The 26766-nt window shown below is 38.6% G+C and overlaps 1 protein-coding gene across 1 annotated transcript in view; it reads left to right on the plus strand.

Moving 5' to 3' along the window:
- lamc3 (laminin, gamma 3) overlaps positions 1-26766 on the plus strand; it is a 114233-nt gene that overhangs the window by 909 nt on the left and 86558 nt on the right. The window contains exon 2 of the mRNA XM_046066348.1: positions 10338-10642. Within this exon, the coding sequence (XP_045922304.1) occupies positions 10338-10642 (305 nt within the window). The remainder of the gene's footprint in view (positions 1-10337; positions 10643-26766) is intronic.

Below are 26766 nucleotides of genomic sequence, written 5' to 3' on the forward strand. Positions count from 1 at the left end.
CTTTACTTTTCTGTGCGATAAGCTATCTTTACTTTGTGTACTGGCAGTCAATTGATGGGGAAATCTTCAATACAAAACAGCTGTGCTTAACAACACATGATTTGTATTATTCAGTCGCTGCTCTGAGCTGCCTTAATAAAAAAATCTTTGGCTCAGACATGGCTTAGATTTGAAACATTTGCGCATAGCCACAAGGGAATGTCTGAGAATTTGGTTGGATTTAAAGTGGATGAGAAGGACACACTGTTGCATCTGACATGCCTAGATAGCAACTGAGTGATGGTCCAGTGTTGGCCCACGTTTAATTTCATTCAGCCCACATACCGCCATGGAGTATTGGTGATGAACTCATCCGAATCTGGCTGCCACAATACAGTCACAAGTCAAGCTGATGAAGCTTTTTTTAAGTATGATTTAGGCCAGAGCCCGACTAGAATACAGCCACAACAGACCGCCTTCATAGAAACATGTCTCCAGCATGATTTGGGTCCGACCGAGGTCACAAATCAACCTTTATGTAACCACTTTAGCTTGAAATACACATTTTACATTATATCACATTATAAATTCACTAAACGGGGTCAAACAGTGTTTTTCTTTTCAGCAATTGTCAGCTTTTGCTACAACAAATAAACTGTACAACTGACTGTAAATTAAACAGAAGCCAGTTAATATTTTTAGAGAAATTTCAGGTAATGAGCAGCTGATAATCTGCAGAAAAGCCCCTGGTTTGGCAGGAATAAGACAATGATGAGGGAAGGAGGTTAGGAAGTATGCCAGGCCTTTACATAAAATGCATTTGGAATTCAAAAGATTCTCCTTCTCTTCGGGGAGGTAAATTTCATTAACCCCCAGCCAGAGTCATTTTTGCATAGCCAGGGACTTGGTCAGCAGGTCTACTGTCACTTGAAATTATGCATATTTCCCCTTCACTTTGATGAAAGTTTTCACAAAACTTTTGGAAAGAGATCATGCAGAAATGCATTTTAAACAAAACTGAGCTTTTTGGATGTCATCAAACTTTTAAAGTTAAAACGGTTACTGTCAAAACTCAATTCTAACCAAATGATTGCAGCTAAATATTGAAACAACAAACAACTTGTCTTGGTCAAGGTCAAACCAGCAACAGATTTGGTAGGCCAGAACAGACAATTTTGCAACTATTTTACTAAGTGAGAAACATTTTCTCTCCCTTAGTTTGTTTGCCTTTTCCATTTGCAGTGGTTTTAATTGATACAATTTATGATAGAGTGTTCAAGTGCATTTCTGAGTAAAATGAAGATTTTATAACAAAGGATAATTATATGAGTGTGTTTAATAGAAGAGGGTAATGATTTGGGGAAAATAAGAATTATAATTGACCATGACATTTTGTGAAATTAGCCAAACTCTTAAAGACAAATTATTTGTTGTTGGCACAAATTATGTAAATATAATATTCTGTACAGTAGTTCAATTTGTACACACTACAAAAGCTTGACTAGTTACTTATATGCAAGTTAAACATCTTGGTTGGTACATCATAGTAAGGATAAGGCTAGGTAAAGGATTGGTTACAGTAAGATCAGGTAATATAATGTTCAGTTTAGTTAAGTTGTAAACTGAGAAAACCATGAGGTTAAATGATTGCAGTCCACTTGAGTTCAAAGCAAATATGCAGCCATGCACTACTTTTACCACACTGCATTATTTCTGTGATAGTAATACAAGTTTTTAGGATTGTCTTTGTCATGCACCTTTGAGAAAATGGGTTTGACTCACTTTTTGCACAATGCGTACATATTTGCATTTGAAGATTTTCCTCATTTTCACAAAATCTTGTGAGACCAGCTTGAGTCATTAGCATCATTATCCCATTACCATGCTGTGGAAAACTGCTGAAATAAGTAACAGACCACATTTGTCACTTTAACTGAATTAAATTGTGGTGATTAATGTTACAAAGCATTAATACAAATCTTTCTATGAAATTACCTTTCCTACTTCCATTTATTTGCTGAGCTGTGTGTGTGTGTGTGTGTGTGTGTGTGTGTGTGTGTGTGTGTGTGTGTGTGACAGAACAGAAGTTCTCAGCAAGGGCATTTTCAGGAATTTGGGCTCCACTGAAAAATATTGCTCTTACAATTGCTTAATACAAAAAATGGTAAACAAAGGAAAATATATACTTTTTTGGAAAGAGTACATTTAATAAATTGAATTAATTCTCAATTTGAATACAGAGGTTTAAAACAGCATTTTCCAAGCTGTTTAATCTGTTTTCTCTTTGGCTTTACTCTCTGGTTCTGAAAATGACAAACAGTATAATGCCCAAATACTGAATATACTGTATTACCAAATCAAGAGAAGTGAACAGTGACTTTCCTATATTGTGTCAGAGGCAGCAAACCCACAACAAATTGGCCTACACAGCCAAACAATTACTGCTCCGTGTAATCTTCAACATTGTTGGAAACCCTTTTGTTAGATAAGAAGAGTGAGACCACTCTCATATCTTTCCATATGAAGCTGGAGTCAGTAGATGGTTCGGTTAGCTTGGAAACAGGGGGGACCAGCTTGCCTGGCTCTGTCCAAAGGCAAATAAAGCCCACCAGCACCTCTAAAGTGCACTAATTGTTATATCTTCTAGTCAAGAAATAGACACACTCTTTTCTTGACCATATTTTTTTCCCTGGACATATCCTCTTTTTCTGACCTAAAAATGTGTCCGGTCGGGATTTCTAAATCGCCCAAAATGTCCAGGACTCAGCTTTTGCTTTCTGAAGTCGGCATTCTTTATGTGCATTTTTGCATTGCTTTGACCAGTACTGGCACTATTAGGCCTACATTTTAGCCAATGCTTTGGCGTACTGGCACTTCTCACAAGCAGCCAGTTTTGTCCGCCCTCTCTAACCGTTGAGACGGAGTAGGGAGAAGACTGGGTGCTTTTTTATACAAGTGTGTGCATCAAGTTATTAATCAATATTACTTTTACTTTTCGTGAACAGACCAATCTTTTGAAATGTTGAACTCCTTCTGCATGAATGGTTATCATGATTGACAAGATATCACTGAGACTATTCAAGGACTTAATGAATGAGAACAACCTACAATAATGAAACTGCTATAACTGGAATTAATATTATGCTAGTGGGAAGCTATATATGATACTTTTATCTGAAATTATAATGAATACACTAATATTGGCCCTAATCAAATCTTAACAAGACAGAAAACATTTTTATTTGTGAATCAGTGGAATATCAATAAGCTATTGAAATGTTTCAAATCACTCTATAAACAAGCTGTAGGCAGACATACGCCAAATAAAGTTTAAACTATAAATACATTAGTATCATCCTAACATTAATATTATTAATGTAATTATTATTTATTTTTACAATATTGTACTAATACACAAATTTATAGTAGTTCCTCCTCCAGGTGGATAGCGCCTCTGCAGTGGACAGATATAGCCTACAGGGCTTAAAGCAAGAAAATGTTCTGTACCTGAAATGTGTCAGGGGTTACAACAAAGATAGACGGTAGGGGGCAAGAGCTTAACTTTGTGTTGAAAAGTGGTGGGGACATAGGGGAGATTAGGAGTGTGACATACACTTGGCTCACGAAACATGAGGAAACATGATACTGGATTCAGAAGAACAAGACGAGAAGATAACTGTTTTGAAGAAAGATTCAATGTGGAAATATATGACGGCGGGACTGGGGGTCCTTGCTGAGAAAATATTGAGCATTGAACATTTAATTTCCTGCATTCTGGGGAAATTTATCTGCCACCACCAATAATCAGTGCTTGAAGTGAAAAAATAGGTAATGGTACTTAGGGCTGGTTAATATGGCCAAAAATGTTATCGCAATAAAAAAAATTCATTTGATTTGATAATTATCAGGATAAATCAGATTCAAGTTTAAAGGCAGATTTCTGCTCCTGAGCTGATGCTGTTACGTCGTTTTATATAAGCTTAACTACAGTTAGCATGTAAACAAACAAAAAAAAAGCATCTACATTTTGAACTTTTGATTGACACCTCAACTGAGCCAATAGAAACTTCCATGCCCTGTTCACCGCCTACAATAGCCAATGAGTGTCCACGTAGTTGGGAAGTGCCAGTCCCCTTTCTTTTGTGTATATAGGCCACCAAACCACCAATTGTATTTTTTGAACCTAAATATGGTCACCCTAATTTAACATTTAACATAAATGTGAGTAGTATCAATTATCTTATCTAACTCTTGACTCTTGAAAATACATTGCCCAATTTTTGATTGACGGCTCAAATCTGTCCGGGTTGTACCCTGATTTCACCCAATGTGTGCTGAGATTCCACCCCTCCCCTAAATCAATAATTGGATAAAAATGAGTGGAAATTCATAATTTCCTAACCCTAATCCTCTGGCTATGACTACTGCTACTATTAGTAGAATAGGTCACATTGGGGGCCACTATTGTGCTATTAATATGAAGGTATCAGGTCAGGATGTAGCCCTCTGCATGCTCCCGAGCCTTTCTCCAAACAGCAACAACACCGCAGCTTACGAAATGCAGTCCACTAACACCATAAAACAACTGGCTCACAGCACAACATAGACTAGCTCACAGCAAAACACAGACTCCACGAAGGAAAAAAAAAAACAATAAAGGTTTATGTGCTGAAGGCCATCAGACCAAACAGATTCAGATGATTGTGTCGCGTAAAAACACAGTGAACATTAGAAAAGCTGTAGTGATGGAGAGAGTCATTAACGCAGGAATAACGTTATCTGATGCAAAGTTATATCGCTTTCCACATTATTTCACCAACTAACACAACCCATGTTATTATCTTGTGTACCACCACCACCAAGAAATGATGTAACAGTAAAAAGCAAATGTGGAGCGATTTGTTTGCTAGCCTAGACTGATGCAGGCAGGGCAGCCAGCTAACACTACATTAGCTCGGGCCTGCCGCGGTTTGCTTCGTAACGTTCAATTTAGATTTATTGCAATTTTACCAATTCTCAGGTACACAGCTTCTCCACCTCTCAGCCCCTGTAACTAACAAGACCCACATAATATACAATACTGCAAGAGACGCAGTATTGTAGGACAACACACAGTGTAAGACCCATCCACTACAGTAATGTTGCAATGGTTTAACTGTAATAAAGTGTAGAAACAGTCTCATTTATAATATTCAGTCTAGCTCACTAAACGTATCGTTATCATTCAATACATTTAGATGTGCTGTCATTGCTGAGCCTCCAGTGAAGGATACACAAATAGTAAAGTTACTGAAAAGCAAACAGGCGATCTAACGCAGATGAATCACATTGGCTAAATGCAGTAAATGTAACGTTATCATGTAATGAGCATGGATTAGTTCAACCCCAAGATGATAAAAAATATTACTGTAACGTTGCAGTGGGAGTTTACCTGAGTTTCCTGCATGTTGTGTGATGCAGTCTCCCTGCCTGTCTATAGCCGCTGTAACACTGCCTTTTTTCCAGGAGTATTGTGCCAGTATGCCAGTGGATCGTTGCACTGTATGAAAGGTACAGAGCCTGTGTTGATCTGCCTCTGTGCCTGGAACGTTTAAGTAACAGAGCCCGAACATGTCTGCAGAAAAGCCACAGCCGGTATGCCGGTGTTTCCACATTTATTGCAGGATCTCTGTATGAAAGCGGTTGTGTTTCGGCTTATGCTTGCTCATGAGTTCAAGCACGCATACGAGCACACGCCTGGTTGCAAGCTTAAAACCGCACCACTAGTGGCCGCTGAAAAATACACAATGCCCCTTTAAGTCCTAGCTAAGAGAGTTTCAAGGTTGGCATTATGGATAAACCTATAAGGTTCAGTGTGTAATATTTAGGATGGGAGGAGGAGGATCTATTGACAGAAATGCAATTTCACATACATAATTATGTATTCAGTGGTGTATGTGTAACCTTACATAATGAACAGCTATGTTTTTATTACCTTTGAAAGAAGCCACACCGCGGGTCCTCTTACATGGAAGTCGCCATGTTGCGCCGCCATATTTCTTCAGTAGCCCAAACAGCTCTTCAGAGCACGTTTCATCAGTACATTGAACATGTACGAAGAATAAGAACAACAAGTAGCATTAATAGTACTAGCAGTAGTAGTCGGTTTATTAGAAGTAAGAAAAGAACAGGAATTTTTCATATGGAGGCCTACACATATTATTTAGCACAAGAGCTGACAGCAGTGCACATAGATTCTCCTGCAGGCTTGGAAAGGGAGGAGTGAGCTGTGCATTCATGTGGTGTCGGAATAATCAAAATCTTTTTTTTTCCTCCTTAAATATTTATTGCAAAAAGAGAAATTAAGTGTACATGGGACATTAAGAAGCATACAGAACTTTGATTTGTGCAAACATATTAATGCTAATCCAACACATCTTTGTGGTAGTGTCTATGTTGATTCCACATTCCGACATAAGAGCACATGAACACACACTAAAAATGGAAGAATGACTTCACAACTCAGGTAATGGGACCATCCGAGGAGCACATGAATGCACCTTGAGCCGCTGGTTGCAATTCGCAATCCTCACCTCTAGATGGATTACCTAGAAGTCTAACTTTAAAGATAACGTTAGACCTGAAATAACAGTTAATGGCCACTTGGGGGCAGCAGAAAAAAGCTGTAAATACAACATGATATATTATCACCATTAAAGTTTATACAGGACAGCGACCTTTTTAGCAAACACTTGCCTATTTACACATCCAGCAGACAGAGCAACGTCACTCTAGCTACCTGATGTAAGTCCAGTTGTCCTTTTAACATTGTTTTGTCTCCAAAAACTCCTTGGAAATATTTTAAGAGAATGAATAAAAACAAAGTTGGAAATGAAAACAATGAGTCTAAAGATCTTATAAAGCTATGTTGCGCACGGTGGGTTTGTCAAAATGAGGATGTGAGAAAATACTGATTGCAGGTTAGAATCATCTTCCTGTATCTGTATGTGTGTATGTGTGTGTGTGTGTGTGTGTGTGTGTGTGTGTGCGCGCATGTTTGCTTTGACTTCCAGCAGTCTGTCAGTGAAGACAGTTCCTAGTCAAAACTACACATTTCAGATCTCCTTCTTTCTCCTCTGTAGCTGGAGAGTGGGCGCTGCATCAAAATGTTCTGCTTCAAAGGATCAAGACACAGGGACAAAATGATGACAGAAGTCAAAAATGTCAGAGCTTTGACCGTAAACAAACTATTATATCACGTGCTTTGAAAGCAAGAAATGTCCCCATCAAATGGAGAATATTGATTTCCAATAGCAAGCAGATGTCTGGCTGTGTTTTGAGGCTTTGTTGTTTATAATCTCCAGCTAGTTTTTTCCCCGGGAAAGGTGCCAATGCTGGTGCTGCAGAGGTATGTTCTGCGTTATCTGGAGGGTTTGTTATTCTTCTGACAACCCCCACACCCACAAGTCTGTCCCTCTCAAACTAAATTGACCTTTGCTCCTTTCTGGGCTTCTCCCAAACATATGCGTTTCTATACCTGATGCCTCTGGGTTATTATTGCATTCTTAAAAGATGTATAATGTTTTTTTAACACACAATATTATGTAGCAGAATATCCCTACATTTTGTATGTATGGCATCCCTTTGGTCCATATGAAAGCGCTGTGATCCATCTGGGATGCTGGTGGGGGGTGTCGTCGACATTAATGTTTCCTTTTGCCTCGCCAAACAAAACAAGCTCCCTCTGAAGGGAATACAGTCAAATGCTGGGATGATAAACACAGCAGTAGGATGTAGGGACACATATTGCAGCCAGGTCAGAGTGGGTACGTGGAAGAGTAGAAAGAAAAGGGGGGAGTCGTGCTGCTTCAAGGGGAGTAAACAAAACATAAAAAGGAAGAAGGGGGGAGAAAAAAGAAAATGCTGGGCGGTTTGCTGGTAAGGAATTGGGGTCAGGTTTTTCCCACAAAGACTTGGTGAGCAACATACACACACACACATACACACACATTTTAACAGCACACATTGATGTCTGCAGCTGGTTCTCATTCAGTGCTGTCAAAGAAAACCAACATCCTGTCTCAGATGTAAAACAAAGATAAAAGTCTGCCACAGTTGGCATGATGCTCTCAGCCAGACGGTTGAGATTGGTGTGCATATGATACACAAATCTCTGTAAGAGACTATTGTATTCTGTATCATTTCTAAACTTTGAAACGCAGCATGATTAGAAGATAAATTTGCTGATCTCCAAAATCTCAGCTTGGAGTATATAGACTGTAAATATTGAGTCTACAGTACTTGTGGTGAGTTTAGTCTCAGTCTGGACAGACACAAGCAGCTGTGGTAAGTTGACACTAATGACAAACAGGTCGGACGCTGAATTTTGCGGCTTCCAGCCTTTACTCATGAAGTTGTCTGTGTCCAAATAGTCATTTTGTTAGTGTCTCTGATCTTCGGTGTGATGTGTTGCCACTGGATTCTGGTACAGCCCTGTAAAGTCACAACAGGCTGTTTTACTGGGTTTCCAAACTTGTCTTAATTTTCAGCACTACAAAACCGGTTGCTTGGTGAACAAAGAGAGACTTCTGTTTCAAACTGAGCCGTCCAAACTGTGAGGTTAGGGTGGATACTTCTATAGGTATTTTTTGTTGCTGTTGTTATATGTTACTTTGCTTGGTAAAAAGCAAATTGCTAATAAGAAACCCTCAGGCACTCCTGAGAGTGGATGAACCATGAATCATTAAACATTATGCATAAAAACATACAAATATCCTTGGCAATTAGTCTGCATTTCATCACAGGGGATATCCAACAAATGTATCATCTTGTGCCTCTTTTATGTTTTTGCCTCAGTCCCAGCAGGGCTGAGCTCACCTCATGCAGGGAGTAAATGGAAGCTAAATGATCTTCGTTCTCCTAAAGGAAAGATACCATTAGAGATTGCTGCAGAGACAAGAGAAAGACATGTCTAGTTCAGACTTGGCAAAGAAAAGCAACAGATGTCATTATGGTTGTAGTGGATGGCATCCCTCTATGAATGTGCAGAGCGGCTGAGACTTAGTCATCTAATGATGTAGAAAAAAATCCCCATGAGTGAAATGAGGAAGCCTGTTAAGAGAGTTTCTACACTTACTTCTTACTCTGGTCTCAATATGACTTCAGTTAGTGTCTGCCCGGTTAATCTGCCATAAAGCATTTGGCAGATTGTTAATGGGTGTTCATATTCAGGAAGTATAAATCTGCTAGTCTGCCAAGTATGGCTCCAAAATTATTGTTTGAAGCGTCCACACTGAGTGAACAATGGGAGGAAATGACACCACTCAATCAAAAAGAAATATTGATTCTCTGTTTGCTTTTGAGATTAGGGAAGAGGATGTCTGCATTCCAACAAAACCAAATAAGGACAAGTAATTTAAGTTATCTGAGCATGGCATATGCAAATAAAGATGCCAAAATGCATTCTTTCCTAACCTTTCCACTCATTTAATTAAGCATGTACCATGGAGCCTCCATTTATTATGCTCCTTCACAGACTTTACAGACATTTCTTCAGTTACAACGCAATACCAATTGCAGCACAATTTAGTTGGATCTACTAAATCCCTCAACACCAAGTCAAATGAAAATCCCACTATATTTCCTTGTTTGCTCCAGATCTTCCAGATACAGAGATTGTGCCCTGAAACCCATTTTCCTTTTTCACAGATTAAAGTCGAATCACTGTTATAGGGTGAATACAAACCTATCTCTCTGTTTCTGCACATGGCCACAAATGGCTGATGTACCTTATATCAATCAATCAATGATATGTTTAATTACATGCCATATCATGCCCTTCTTGACACTTACTGGCCATTTGCATGTTTGACCAGTCACGTTTCTAGTGATTAGATCTATTGCTTTCTTGTCACACCTCAAGTGATGCATCAGATTATATTCTAACCAGTGATTCAACAATATAGGCACCTTTTGCCTCTGTGATTCTGCACTCATTGACTCTATTCTGTGCTACAGTTAATATAAGAAAAAAATACTTTTGTCTCCTTTGCATTGACCTATGTTTTACTTCTGGGGCCTATTATGATCTGGATAATGAGAAAATAATCCTGGATATTCTTCTACTCCTGCAGGGATGACATTCATTTACCCTGCATAGAGGCACGGGAAATTAAGCTTATCCTCCATTGTTTTCCTTCTTTCTGTAATGCAATTATGTCAGTTTTTTGTCTTTGCTCCTGGACCCTAACCTATCACCCCACACTGTTTGTCTGTTACATAACCAGCCCTGATCTAACTGTGTAACTACAATGGATCTAGTTCTAACTGTAATTCTTTCAATGATTCTATTCAAAGCTAATCATATGTGTTTTCCACAGGGAAGGCTTTTGAGATAACCTATATACGATTGAAATTCTACACCAGCCGGCCGGAGAGCTTTGCCATCTACAAGCGCACAGAGGAGGATGGGCCCTGGTTACCTTACCAGTATTACAGCGCCTCTTGTAGGAAGACCTATGGGAAGGATGCTAAGGCCTACATTCGCCCAGGAGATGATGAGAGGACTGCTTCATGTACAGATGAGTTCAGTGATATCTCTCCCCTCACTGGAGGAAATGTGGCTTTCTCCACCCTGGAGGGACGGCCCAGTGCATACAACTTTGATCAAAGTGTGGTGCTGCAGGTGAGGCCTTTTGTATATGTCTATGGCTATTATGGCTATTTTTTTCACATGTTTTGGTTGACTTAACTATTATTGGCTTCACTTTCATCTGTTACCACTCAAAGGGATTTTTCATAAAGATCAACTAACTAACTAGAAGGTTGTCACACATTTAATCTAATAATACAGATGTTGACTATAGTAAAGGAAAACATCAGCTACAAAAACAATTAAAAAAAACAAATGAATACAAAATAAATACAAAATGAGACAAATAAATGGTTTATGCAGATTAATAAAAAACATTTAGCTGTTTACTTTTTTAATCCCTGTTATTTGCTTCTTTTAAATGAATTTGAATTAAAACCCTAGAGGACAATCTATAATGGATGTTAGATCCTGCTAGTGTTGACATGTTCAATACTTTTGTTCAAAAACTGCTGAAAGAATGTGTCTCAGTTTGACCATGTGAACACCTTTCTTCAAAAAAATGTTATTTACATGTTGGCACGAGGGCTGCTCTCATCACATAGCATAGCATGTTGTAACAGTGCTTGTTTATTACTGCAAACGATGCTCCTGGCCACCACCTCAAGTGTAGTCTGGCTCATCAAAGGTCAACACTTTTACAGAAACAAATATAACATAGATATGCACATATGCATAATTGCCTTCAAGCCTTTTTTAGCTGAAAGGAATCAAATCTTTAACTCTGATTAACATTGACGACGCTGTGAGGGGGCTATGCTTCTTCTTCCCTGAAACGGCTGTGAGTATGCATGGTTGCATCTGTCCATGCATTGCTCTGCATCTCTAATTTAGTGAAAAACTTTTGAGACTTTTATTGTTGTTTTTTACTGAGGATATTAGCTGCCATGTGTGTAGATCAGTGGCTATATCTTACCAGACCATGTACTGAAGTAGGATATCATGGTGATACATACAGTAATAATACAGTCATAAACATTTTTCAGCAGATGAAACACGTGTTTCATTTACAGAATTAATACACCAGAATATAAAATTTCAATTGTCCAACTCCCATTAGAAGTGGTATTGGAAGCAGGCAAACCTCTATCTAAATAGGTTCGAACATCCAGCAGATTTAATCAGATGCAGAAATCTACGGAAACATTTTTTTCTTCTATGATATTTAATTTTCTTTGGTTCAACCATAAACTCTAACTGTGTGTTCAGACAGAACACAAAGCGAATTTTAGAGGCGGCACAATTGCATATGAAGTCAATGGAAAATCGCCCGCGGTGGCACTAATTGAATATGAATTCATGAATATACAGATACGAGAGGAAAATGGAGAGAGACTCGAGAGTAATGACAGAAAGGACTGGAGTTTCTGGTGAGTTCTGAGCAGTGGTGCCCCCAGAAAAAATTTCCTAGGGCTGGCCAGATGGGGCCACTGAAAAGTCTGAATTTCAGGAATTCTATTATGCAGTATATAGACTAATGAGAAAATTATGTTAAAATATGAGTTATGGAATCACAGACTGAAATACTTTGGTTTCTTATTTTACAGTTAATGATACTAATTGTCTAATGTCCAGACTAAAACCAGTTCAGTTAACATTTTACATTTACTTATTTTATTGTGTTATGTATCTGTATGTGTTAAGCAATTGTTCTTCAAATACACTTTGACCTTTTCCTTAAAAAACAACTACAGCTTTTGTAGGAGTGCACTGACAGCAAAGCCTACTCAAGATTACAGACACCACGGAGCATAAATATTTTTCTTTCATATTAGACTATATAGTTATTTAATGGAAATATACAATATGTGTCTGTAAAGACTTGTTTAATTATTTTTTAACCATACTATTTTATAAAAATACATTTCATACATATGTTTCAAAATATAGATGCCAGTAAAACTACCATACTCTCTCTTGCTACTGTGTTTTTAAAATGTCAACAAACAGCATGGCTCCACCAAGAGAGAGTGAGTGTTAGCGAAAGAGAGTAGTGCATTGACACAAGTTACAGAGCCACTATCGCAATAAGAATGCAATATTTAAGCTAAAACAACCAAGCTCAGAACAAGTGAGCCTATAGGGCCATAAGCAAACAGCAGTGAGATCAACACCACTGAAGTCAACAATGAAGCGCACAGACAATGTAGGGATCCAGACCCTTTTCTATTGCTGCTTTCCACAGAGATCTTGCGGAACGGAAAGAATGTCTGCCAATATATATCCCCTACATGGCTCCGTTCCTTTCATACAGCAGCAAGCCGGTGTTATGGCAAGTTTTGCCTGCCTGCCGAGAATTGCATTCACCTCCAAATACTGCTTTTAAACGCTATAATATGTGGGGTTTGTCAATGATGAATAATGATTCGAAGTATATATTTTATTAACATTTAGAATCTTTAATATTTTAATACACTTTAAAGTACCATTCCTTGACATTCAGTAAATATAGCCTATGTGGTGATAATACTGTTTGGTCAATGAGCACAGCAAAATGTCTGAAAAGAACCTAAAGAGGTGGATGCATAATTCGGCATATCAAATTTTGAAGGCTACCTACCATTGCATCCACCTCTTTTCTCAGCATAAATTACCGTTATCACCCGCGAGGTGTAGGCAGGCAGGCAGGCAGAATTCGGCACAACACCGGCATATTGGCATAATAATCTTGGATAATAAAGTAGAATGAAAGCGGCTATATGACAACAACATCATGACAACAAACGCAATCCATAGCCTAGTATCGACTGATCCATCACAACAATTTGGTCCTTGCACGGAGCAGCAACAGAGTCAGGATGACAAAAGATGCTTTCACTCACCAGAGCTGAGGCTCACTTGAGGAGAAAGGCTGCGGCACGGTTCCTCTGGGCAAACTTCTGGATGACTGAATTTTTTCATAGAGTCTACCGACTGTTGTGGCCCTGCAGTGCTGCTTAACATTTTTGTCTGAGTTTTATAAACGTTATGATACGACTGTCACTGAGCTCGTAGCTGTTTTCCTCCACCTGTTTGTTATGTTGCTCAATGGGTCGCCTGTGTTGACCAGTGAACGTTAAGCCCAGTTTCACAGCATTGTTTAGATAACTCCCGCTGTTCTCATGTTTTGCAATCCTCTCAGAAAGATGAAGATGAAAACAGTCACAGGATGGTCTCCCTCGTGGGACAGTGTCCGTTTGACGTTAGCTTGCTCTTAGCAATGGTGCTAACCTGTTGCTATTTGCAGTCTCGTATAGCTCTCACACACAGTACAATACACAAATCTTTGTAGCAGTGTGTCAAACGTATTATCAACTAGCCAGGCTACTGACTGTCTGTATATTAATTAAATCACACCTTTCTGCCTTCTGCAGCTTGTCGCTAAATTACCTCCAGAGAAACACATGTTGGAAGCAGCAGGCTGACCCGTAACTCCGCTTTTCTATGCCTGTTAGGCCCACCCCTTAACCAATCAAACTTTTAGAAACGTGACAGGCATCTACATAAACTAATCGGAGGTCTCTCTTAAAAAAAAACATCACAGTCCATCACAGCTCAGGGTCAGAGGTTACCCTCTTAAAGTGACAGAGCCTAATATCACAACACTTATATGCTGCTAAGCACCTTTTAACTCAAACCCAGGAGTTACATAATATATACAGTATATAGCATTTTATGCATATGCTCCTCGCCTTTTATTAGGGTGGCCGTGGCCCCCCCTGGCCCCACCCCTGGCGGCGCCATTGGTTCTGAGATCAATTAGAGGCTGAGCTGAACACAAACACACAGGCATACACCCACAAACACAGTTGGTGGGTCCGTTAGTAGCTAGCATACAACTGGCCGTTTGGGGTGAATAAACACAAATGGACCAGTGGTAAAGTTCGCGATGACGCAAGTTCGCAATGTTTTCTGTTTGAACGCACCTTAAGGCCTCATCATCTAACCATGTCTCCTGGACATTATCTTTACTTCCTACTAATTTGCCAAATACTTTTAGTAAGTAAGTTTCAGCCTAAAAGCTAAAGGGATGTGGTTAGGGTGGATGGTGGGCATACTGAGTGCATGACTTAAACACCAGAGAGTCCTGCGTATGATTAAGGGTTATGCTACAAAGACATGTTGGGTAAGGTTCAGGAAAGATCATGGTTTTGGTTAAATATTGATTAAGTTAAGATGTCATGCTTTGTACTTCAAGCCACTGTGGAATGTTTCAATATTTAACCAAGAATATGATCTTTCCTGAACCTTAACCAGCAGCCTGCTTATCGAATGAACTGCACTGTTGTCATGTTGCCATCACTAAAAAAAGCTTAGGCAACAGAATGAAACAGCATAATTGACCTCAGCAGGAGCAACATGATAATTATTTATTTATAGTTTTTTAGTGAAGTTCCCATCACCACTAGGGCTAAACAATTTTGATAAAAATTTCAATTGCGATTATTTTGAGGGATACTCCAATTGCAATATGGTTTGCAATATTAGAGGAAATGATCATTGTTTTGTCATTGTTCTTATTTTCATTGAAAAATGTATTAAAATGATTACAGGCAATCTACCAGAGAAAGATGTTTTCTTAAGTCTGTAGAATATGATGTATCTCGGTCATGACATCTCTGCAGCACAACAATATTTAATTTAAAATGGTATTTAGACACACATAATCGCCTTTAACAAATAATGCAATAGGCCATCTGAAAATTGGAGTAGGCCATGTTGCGATTACATTTTAATTAATTGTTACATTTTAAATAATTGTTCAGCCCTAATCACCTCCATCATAACCTGATTCACAGGATGTGGAAAATGTGTCTTCATTTCGTGCTTTGCTTATTTCCACTGCCCCTTACACTATCTGCATGTTGCTATTTTTATTCCCTGTCTCTACAAAAAACAACAACAACCTTACCAACAACAACCCTACCACTACCATGTAGTGGACATACTTTTTTAACAACAATCTTCAATGATTTGAGGAACTATAAGCCTCGATGATCATTCCACAGTCATGGCCCCCTTCTGCCATGAGCAAAATGCTCCTTAAGACAATGATAATAATAACATGTTCTTCTATCTGACCTAAAACGAAGTGTGGAAATAGGTCTGGCAATGCAAGATAACCACCTCTGTAAAGGAAGCTGTCCTCCTCCACATCATTAAATAAGAAGAGTAAGGGTGTCTTTTGGAGGATATGTGGAGGATATGCAGTGTAACCCTGCATAACCATATCCCGCTCCCAAAGAAAGAAGCCATCTTCCAAAACTTAATAAAGCAACAATGAGGGAATTTCGGAGGATGTGTGATCCTCAGCCTGTCGGTGTATTTGCAGTTTTCCCTTATATGACTGTTATAAATAAATATAAAGATGATCTAGCTACTGCACACTCGAATCCCAGTACTTCTCTCAGCTCATTCTGGATGTTTTGAAACTGAACTGTGAAATATGTTGTGTTTCAATTTGCTGAATGCAACGTTCAATGAAAAACTGTTGAAGCAACCTGGAGCCTGACTCTATGCAGAGAAAAGAGCTTTTTGTCTACCAAGGCTGGTTTATTTTAATATTTTTTTATTCATTCCCTTAAACAAATTAGGCTATCTATTGAGGTTAGATTTAAAATAAAAATGAGACATGATGAAAAAATGGTACTTAAATCTTCAAATAATGACTTTTACAGAAATATCAGAATCAGAATCAATTTTATTGCCAAGTAGGTTTGCAAGGACTTTGCTTTGGTATTTTGTTGCATAACAATGAAGTAAATAAGTAAGTGGGGTCCTTAGCCTTGTTGATGAGGCCAGCTATATATGGGAGGAAGGTCAGCCACAGTCTTACCTGTACTCCTCAGGGTCCAGGAGAGATGGCTGATTTCAGCAGTCACACATGGTGATGGTGTGAGTGGCATTGGGTTATTCCTGTAAACCACAACCATCTCTGCTGTCTTAAGAGTGTTGACGTCCAAGTTACTCTGTCTGCACCAGGTCACCTGATGGTTAGTCTCCCACCTGTTGGCGGACTCATCCACCCCAGAGATGAGCCCAATAAGGGTGTTGTCATCTGCGAACTTTAGGAGCATGACAGATAGATGATTAAAGTTGCAGATGTTGGTGTACATGGAGAAGAGCACAGGAGAAAGGACACAGCCTTGGAGAAATACGGTGTTGGTGGACAGGGAGTCAGAGAGACATGTTTTCCCAGCCTCACGTGCTGCCTACTGTCAAACTGGAAGTCTGTGATCCACTTGCAGGTCATGTCAGACACACTCAGCTGGGTGAGCTTATTCTGTAGCAGAGCAGGACAAACAGGATCTCCGCATAGGTTCCTGAAGAGTCCAGGCGCTGAAGGATGAAGTGGAGGGCCTGCTGGCTCTGTAGGCGAACTGCAGGGGGTCCAGGAGAAGGGCAGTAATAGATTTGAGGCGTGATAGCACAAGGCAAGTGATTTCATTACCACAGAGGTAATATAGAGTACATCAGCTGATACCATATTGTGGCAGCATCATTGTTTTATTTGCACTATCAAACCTAAGCTAAGGTGTATGATTTTACAAGTAGAACAGTGTGATGCAGCTGACAAGCCCATATAGTATCTCTGCCTGCACACATACCTTAACCCGACCCCCCTCCCACCCTGGCTCACACATACTTTCTGTGCCGGATGCTGTCTCCTCATAAAACCTCCCCTCTCATCAACCACGGCAGTTTGAATGGGTCAGATCTCGGCAACCTCTCACAGAGTAGAAAGAGGCAGCCTTCCTCATGAGTGATCCCATTTTAAACTGGGAAAAGACGGCGGAAAGACATCAGTGGTGAACAGTAGCGTAAAGTAGTAAAAATGGCCCCCAGTGCAGGCTGTTATGATCCACAGTTATGAAGCACACATGCACACACACATTACGTTTGTGTCTAGAAGGGAAACCTATATTGGCAAATTTGTGTGCCTTGTTTCCTTGTTGTGCGTGGTTTAACAACTGATAAGATTAGATGTAGTAAATACCTAACCTACTTAATTTAAAGCTCCTTAAATCGATTTCTTTCCATATTGAGATATTAAATTCAACAGTTTTCTTTATGTGCATCTCTCTCCAACACACACAGCTGCTGCGGCTGTGTTGCGTGCGCCTGGATGCAGCAGTCTAAAGTAGGATCATTTGATGGATTTCGCCATGGAGTCGGACTGTGTCACCTAGACTTTTGTATTTGCAAAGTACAGAAGTCAAACATTTGTCAGATTTTGCGTTCCATACGGTTTCTGGAGTGTCGTCGTCTTGTCACATGATCAAATACAAACTTAAGATTGGGCAGCCATACACATATTACCCAGCAATCATCACTGCATATGTGGGCTATGTGACATGAATACCAAAGAAAATAAGACTAATTGAGTCTGTGGAATCATTTTTTTTATTAAATATTTCACTATATACCATAAAGCCTACTGCTTGCTACAGACTTTTGTGGTTTTACCCACAAATGTCTGTGGTGTCAGATACCACAACAAAAGGGAATGCACATTTAAATGTAAATATACTGCTTGATTTCCATTGAAATACACAGCTTGAGGTGAGCTGAGTGTCTACTGTTAAATTATGAAACTAGATGCAATTTTACCAGTTAACTGACAAAGTCCGGCTTGTAACCTGGCGGGGCCGCTCCCGTCACGGACCCCAGTGCAGCTTCACTGTATATATACCTATGCCCCTGGTGGTGAAGCTGTATCAGTTCTCAAGTTGCACTGAGCAGCAGGATAAAGACATTTTCTCCTCATCGCTGCTATGTGAAGTCCCCTTGCGTCTACAGCAAGTGAAAATATAAATTAACTGCACTATTGGATTATCTTTAATGTTACTATGGGTTGGGCACATCGTGTGGCAGGCTACTGTCGGTAAGGCGACAAACAGCCACATGAAAGAGGAATCTGCTCGCAGGACTGGATTTGGCTCCAGAGCTTAAAGTCCAGAGATTCTACCCTGTCTTGCTAGGACACCTAAGAAAGGAGAGTGACTGAAAAAACATATTTCTGTGGCTTAGCTATAGCCACTTAACCCACAGTCTAATAAACACCTTGCTTGAAGTTTCCAAAAGCACAAGGATCTTCTCTCTCCCCTCCATTATTCCCTGCATCATCCCTTTTCTTCCTGCTCACTGTGTATTAAGTTGCTTCACCTCCTGTGTCGGTAGTTCTACATTTTTGTTTTTGCATGAGTGCAGTTTTAAAGTGCTTACAAGAGAAGGTAGCTGCAGCCTGGTTTTCTAGTTCAGAGACTATTAAACTGTCCTTTTCTGATTAATCCCTAGCCTTCTACCACCGTGCTATTTCGGCCTCTGTTATATAATTCTGGACTCTGGCTGGCTGGGACAATGGCAAGCTTGAGTCTAGGTTTATAGGACACACAGGAGTGAGGAGTCTGGTCTCTTGAAATTTTGTAAAGTTTTCAGTTGAAAATACATGTTCCGTGCATCAACAAAGCAAGAAATATTTCTTCTAACCATGAAAGGATTATGTGGGATTAAGGAATTAAGGATTATACAAAGGAAGCAGGTGTAGAAACAGGTAGTCTGAGAGTCAACAATAGCGTGTTAGGAAGAAAGTGCACTGTGGTCAGGGTGGTGGACACTTGCCTTAATCTCTATAAAACCGTGTTTTTTTACAAGTCATGGAATAAAAAGAAGAGAAAATGTATACTGTTTAACTTTATTTTTTTGCCAATTTTAGTATTTTTTTGTCCAGAATCTTGCCCAAAACTCAACTAGACTGAGTTGCTTATTATTATGTTTTTATAAATATTTTCTCTGTTCCACAGGAAACCTGTTCTATTTGTGCTGCTGTCACATAATTCAGTGGAGGTGTCATGTAATTCTTTGAATAATTGAATTCACCCATTTCATTCTGTACAATGGAAGGTGTAAAATGAGGAGGACATTTTTGGTTTTAGGCATTATGACCAGTGAGCTATACAGTCTCATCGCGAGGTTAAATCACTTTGCGGTGCAGTGTTTTTTACTGTGTCTTGTAAGGTGTTACCACAGTTGTAACATGAACGTATGTTTAAAAAAAGGTCCTTGTTGTGTCCAATTTGGTATTAATATTTTATACATTAAACCATCAAAGTTAGTTTTTAGCCACATTAGTGGTGTTGCTCTAGGGCACTCCCACTCCCACATTAATGCTGAAACACTGAATATGGAATTGCGTAGGGTCCCATGAATCCTTTTCTTTTTTAATGAAGAAAGTTGCTGGGAGACATAAAGCCAATCAATAGCTCTGACCCAGAACAGGGGCCCCCTCCTCACTGGATAGATCATGTCAGGCTAATTAACATTTCTGTTGGTGATAGCACAAGAGTGCTGGAATCTTTGAGTGCATCACCCAAAGAGAATCTGCATCAAAGACTGCCAGTGTAACAGCTCGTGTACAGGAGAACTGTCACAGATGGCAGACAGGCAGAGAGAGAGAAAGAGAGAGGTTGAGCCTATCAACAGGAGTTTATCTACAGGATTTTAGTTCACCAGCTCAATAACGAAGATAAAATAGTCATTTAAAGGCATCAGTATTGCAGTATTGCCCCTGACATTATGCATGGATGAAAAGATCAAAAATGTTGTCTACTCTCATGCTACATTCTGTCAACAGGTCAACAGGCACTACCAGAAAACATCAGGGTCATGAATGTATGTCAAATAAATATCTGAAAAGCATCAACTTATCAGAATGTACTGAATTGAAAATATATTTTTAAGTTCTTACAATGATCTACAGTTAAACACCTACAATAGCGCAAATACATTTAATGCCAAAATAAGAATGAACCATTCAGATAGTTAGTGCAAGAATTGTAATTATGGAATTGTATGACTGGTGTTGAGTGTTGGCTGGGTGGTACTGTCTTCCTGCCAACATGCCTGTTCTCAAGAGTTGTATCACCCTCATTTTTAGTTGACAGTTTACTCTTTGTGCCCTGAGGATGTTGCTGAGACCTAATTTAAGGTCTGAGGGCATAATTCTTAATGAACAACTATTGAATGAAGGCATGTTTACTACAAAAGTTTGTTTTGTGAATTAATGTCATGTAATGATTATGCTCACTTTATAGACTGCAGGAATGTTCTTGCCACATTATGGTAGTACAGCATCAAAGGGCTGTTCTCACAAAACAAATATGAAATAAATAAATTTAATACGTTTTATATAAAACTATATATACACTGTATATATATGTACATATATGGTTTATGGTTTTATTTCATAGTTTTGAATTGTCTAGAGCCAGAACTGGGTCTACTACTTTGGTCCACTTTGGTAACTAAACATCTTTAGACATTCATGGTTCCTAGATAATGTATCTGAAGGACCTTAATGATGCCCTGACATTTCTTTTAGCACTACCATGAGGCAGACATTTGTGAAATGGCGTAAATATTTAATTGTCATGAACTTTGGTACACACATTCTTGTCCCCCTTAGACTGGATTGTGTCAACTTAAGTGATGCTTTAACTTTTCCTCTAGCGCTATACTTTGGTATTTGACCACATAACTAACATTCCCATCATTCTCAGCTGTATTTTGTTTAGTGTTAGTTACTAGGGATGAGCATTTCAAGCAAAAATCTTTGAATATTTGAAAGTTGCTGAGAACTATTTGACCATTGTTCGAGGAGAAAAAGGTAATAAATCAATTTTGCGAAAATTAAGGCCATTAAAAAGTATTAAAAAGTCTTAATCGCCATTTAACAAGGTATTCAATTTTGGAGATATTTTTTTCAATGTGAAAATCCTGTATGTCCAAAAGTTTGTTTGCTAAAAGTGTAGGTGAATGTTTTTATTTATAATGCATAGCCAAAAATACTAGACAGGCAGTGCGTAGCGACTGTGATTCCTTTCTGTAACGTTAGGCGCAGGGATCTACCCAGCGCCTATTCCACTCTTAAGCGCTCCAAAAAATAGATCCGTGCGAACCGGAAAATGATTTAAGAGTACAACCGACCGTAATCTCCCACCTCGCCGGACCCTCAATGTTAATCGTCCAAAACATAGTCGGAGTGGCGATCAGTAGTAACGGGATTAACCCGGTTGGCCGGTCGCTCTGTGGCCACCTGAACAGCCCCGAGCAAGATGCGCCGTTATGATTATTGACGAGTTAGTAGCCTGCCCAAAATCAAGGTTGGAGACTATCATGTAGCCTAGAGCATTTTTCTTGTACAAAGTTAATGAATAAAAAACAATCCCAAACTGAAGCAGCTGTAATTTGACTTAATATTATACTAGTGGTAAGTTATATACTATTATATGAAATTATATTGAATATATTAATGTCAAACTTACAGTTTACTATTAAATTAACAATATACTTTAAATTTATTGTTATACTAATACATTCATTTAGACTAGTTCCTCCTCCAGTTTGTGCCTGTGCTACACCTCCTACACTACTTACGTTATTCATCACTTCATCTTTGTTCCCTCCTGGCCTATTTGAATTTTGTTGTATTGATCAAGTGGATAGTGAAAGTTATCACACATATCATATCTAAGAGTTATGTACTTGACCAGTCCTTCACATAGAACTGTCTGACTGTTGGCCCATACAGGCTGTTATAGGCAACTGAGAAAGTTGGTGAATGCCTCAATTTGTAGGTGGCGTTACAACCTGATGACATACAGGCAATAAACATGTTATAAATATACTTAAATTCCTTTTAAAACCTCAAAAATGTCCCTTTTAAAGGTGTGTGGCTGATTTAATTGGTTATAGCTCAAAGTGGAGCGGCAGTCTTAAAATATGTTGAAAAAGTCTTGAAAAGGTCTTAAAAAGCTATTGAGTTTTACTTCAGGATTCCTGTATATACCCTGTATTCCACAGAGATGCTGTTTATGTTGTCCCCAAGGACTAGTTTGACTTTATATGGTTGGATTTACTACTACTTGATTACTCTTTGGCAATCTACAATCTACAGTAACTTATACTGTACCCAAAAATTTTAATCATACAAAGTAGTATAGTAGTATTCATGACAATTACTTCTACAGAAAACAGGGTATTTTAATACCTGTTGAACCTTTGATGTACTTCATGGACTTCAGATTGGAGTATTTAATGGATCTAAAAACACGTCCCTTATAGAAACACCACCTCTTCTTATTCTGGGTTTTGAGAGGGGCAGGGCTGTTCCAATAAACACCCTTAAGACTCAGTCTATTGAACTGATCTGTTTGCTTATCTAGGACATAATACCCAGATATGTCCATCTACAGCTCCAGCTTGTCCCAGTCTTTGCCTTCACGCTCTGTCTCTCTCTTGAATGGGGAACCGCAACAGCCGTTTTTGGTTTTGGTGTCTGTTCTCTGTGATCATTCCTGCTGCTCTGTGTATGTGGGACCATGGTGACCAGCTGGATGGAAAATCAATCAGCTAATGCATTGTGGAAAAATAACTAGGTTTAAATTACTATCAAAAACCGCTGAATCATTTATTTCCCTGTCCAAAGTAATTACGATCACAATCAAAAGTCCTGATCAGATTTTATATATTGAAATGTGAAAACTGCTGTTACACATACAAAAATTATGCAGGGAAAAGAAAATTAAATTTTTGAACATCAGGGAAAATTTTATTACTGTTACATGATGAAATTCATGTATTTAAGAATCCCTTTTATGAGTGTACTGTATCAAATGTAAGTATTGTAATAATTTACGCTGTTATGGAAACCTAAGTTAGCAATGCAAAAATAAATTTTACTCAAAACAACATCAATCAATTTCCAGTTGGGCACTTTTTGGTACTATTATCTATATGTGGTAAAATCTCACAACTCTTAGTACAAAACTCAAAGCACATCACCAAAAAGACTGTATTTTCAAACATCACAATCACAAGTTCAATTGACTAAGTATAACACACAAAATTACTCAGTAACCTTTTCACCACACTTAATCAGTGTCATCAAAGAAATACCTTTCATATGAAGTAATTGTCTTTCACAATGCAATGCTCACAATACTTTTGATATGCTTCTCTTTTGATTTGCATTAATACATTTGACAAACACTTAATCCATCTGATCTAAATGGTTAATCACTGAACCGTTTGGTAAACCTATAGATTTTAAATTGGTTTGTCATCTATAGCAAAATGTGTGTTTGTATGAACATCTAAATTACATGTAACCTGTAATACTCATTATTGCTGATTGATTTAATCTCGTAACCACAATTGACACCCATTAAAAGAATGGCAATTTCTTTCAATATGGAGCAGACAACAAGAAAGAGGAAGAGCTAATTGACAAGGGATCCATCAGAGAGGTGTGCATGACCAATGACAGAGAGGTCAGAGAGGTGTTGAAAGGGCCTGCTGAATGGTTGGTTGTCAGAGAGAGGGAGGCAGAACTGTTGTCTCTAATGAAGTCTGGGCTATCATCGTTGATCATGTGGTGAGCCGAGGCCTTACTATGGCAGAGGCTGCCATATTAGTTGAGCCAAATCTAAAAAGATCAACTGTCAGTTGAACCATTTGCACTTTTCGGCAAGAATACCAGTAAGTCTGGAGGATGTGTACTATGCTTTACCTTTGCAATACACTGTAAATACAAAAGAAACCTCTGTGTTGTCCAAAAGGTAACTTAAGCTAAAAACAATAATAAGCTACTGATTACTGCATTATACTTTTATATTCTGAAATGTCACCTGCAACTGAATTTTGTGCTTCCCTGGTGCAGAAAATGTATCCAGACTGCAGGAAATTAAGTGTTTTAAAAATCTTCTCAAAATATTTTCTAGTCATCGATCAGCCTACCAACAGTAGCATGGCTTACAAGGAGGCAGCAGCTATCAATGAAACAAATATAACCATTGGCTTTCGAGAGAAACAATGACCAGGTGAAACAGCTGAGGGCTGAATATGTTTAGGTACAGCACTATATACTGTATTACTGTTACTATTTGATGCATTGCCTGCTTATGTATATTAAAACTACAATGTTAAAAGAACTAACTGAAATCTATTTTTTAGAGCGTGATGGCGCTTGATGCTGATGTGAACCATCACAAGTACATTTTTGTTGATGAAGCTGGTTTTACAGTAATTTGTTTTATTTACTGTATTTGATTTTAGTGAGTATACCTATGTTGTAAAAAAACAAATTTGACACTTGATCTTGACTTGACTTATAAATAGGATCGATATCATGGACATGATATATTCTGTAAGTCTTGGGTAATGAAAGTGTATTGCCTAATGTAAAAAACTGTAATCTGTCTTTTACAGTACTGCAGCATACTATTTTCAGCACTTCTAAGGCGATTTGAAACATGTAACTTGCATTGTTTATCAATGGATTCACTGATTGTTAAATGTCTAAACTGAAAAGATATCCTTATGTTGTGTTTTGGTGATTAAAACATATGTTCTCATGACATTTCACAAGAAACCTATATTTTGAATCAATGGCTTCTGTGGTGAGATATGTTTACAATCCAAATGAATGCACAATGGCAAGTTTTGAATGAAGGACTGGCAGTGTTACAAGTGTGATGAGTTTGGAGTTTGTACTAAAAGTTGTGAAAAACAACTATAAATGAGTTGCTGTCTCTACAGTTGTGCAAACCTTAATTTCAACAACTGAAGCTGAAGCCTTTGCCTGCTCCTGTTGATTGGAATTAATGTATGAAAATACACAAGACATTCCTTATTTCTTAGTCAGTCTATAAAGGGCACTTTTCCCCCTTACCTAACAGTTTAAAAACCCTTTCCTAACAACAGCAAATATTGTAATCCATCCCATTAACCTTCTGAACCTTTAGATGTTTTTATTTTCATGGTGAGGCCATGTAAGGAAAAACAAAAGAGTGGGCGGGTGATCAGTATGGAAGCCTTCATTACATTTAAACCTGACTACTAATGGTGTTGCTGGCTGTATTTCAGTATGCTTTGGATGACATCGACCCACTGATTATAAAGCTGTGGGGGATCAATATAAGCCAAGAACACATAGATTGGGTGGCAGATCTCCTCCTTCACTCTGCCTCCCCCCTCTGCCTTCCTCTTAAACAACAAGATGAGAAGACCCATAATTGAGTGTGAGCTGTTCCCATTAGAATAAAAGGCAGATCAATTGCACCATTTCTTCCATTAAATCTCTCATTCCCCCTCTATTTTAAGCATGATGAGACAGATGCGTGAGGTGAGCAAAGACAAAAACACATCAGCCAACTTCTTTGATGCAAAAACAAAGCTGGTGGAATGCAAAGGAGTCCACGCACTGAATCATACTCGGTGAGGCATACTCCTCTTTAATGGTGACACACTGGTTCCCGCTTGAGCCACAAATACTAGAAAAACGAGAAGAAAATAGGTAAGTCAATATAAGGGGTGGGGTTGAAGGCAGCACTCAAGAGAAATAATTCCTAAAACAGCACTATTTATTGAATATACAATGAAGGTTGTTAAAAGGAGGGAGGAGAGGACAACAGGGAGGGAAGTACATTCAAACATATAATGGTTATTTGTTTTAAACAATAAATACAACCCCTTACACCATTCTAAAAAACTTATTTTCTTCTATCTATCTATCTATCTGGTTTTAGTTTTTATTTGAAAGCCTGTAGACTAGTTTATTCCCTTTGACCTATTCAGTTGACTCCAGATAGTGTCTCCATAATGCTGCAGACAGTTCTGGGATGCAGCATTTTTGTCTACAGGGATTTGGGTCCTGCCTCTCCAGAGCCTTTCTGCTGACTTTGTGCGAATATTACTGTAGGTGCAATGGTGAAGCCCACCTAAACAGTTATGTCAGGTATGGGGGCAATGTGATGTGATTTAAAGACCACTGTCAGTACTGTTACTTTAGTTCTGTCCACTATACCGCACTGCAATTTGCAGAAGTTTGTGTGATTCTCAAACTTTTCCTGTAGCATTTAACTTTTTAGAATCTACCAGACGAATTTTGTACAAACATTTATGGTTTCCTGATGATGAATCCAAATGACTTTGGTGATCCCCTGACGTTTCTTCTTGTGTCACTAGCAGGACAAAATTCTATTATGCCCAATGCTTTAATTTAGGACCAAATATCTGCAAATGTAATGACATTGCCTAACTGTAGCCTTACAAAGCCTCTAGCATGGGTTGTATACTATTAGTCTTGTTGAATACGTAATTCAAAGAAAACACATCAT

Source organism: Micropterus dolomieu, linkage group LG13 (genome assembly GCF_021292245.1).
Source record: "Micropterus dolomieu isolate WLL.071019.BEF.003 ecotype Adirondacks linkage group LG13, ASM2129224v1, whole genome shotgun sequence".
NCBI lineage: Eukaryota > Metazoa > Chordata > Actinopteri > Centrarchiformes > Centrarchidae > Micropterus > Micropterus dolomieu.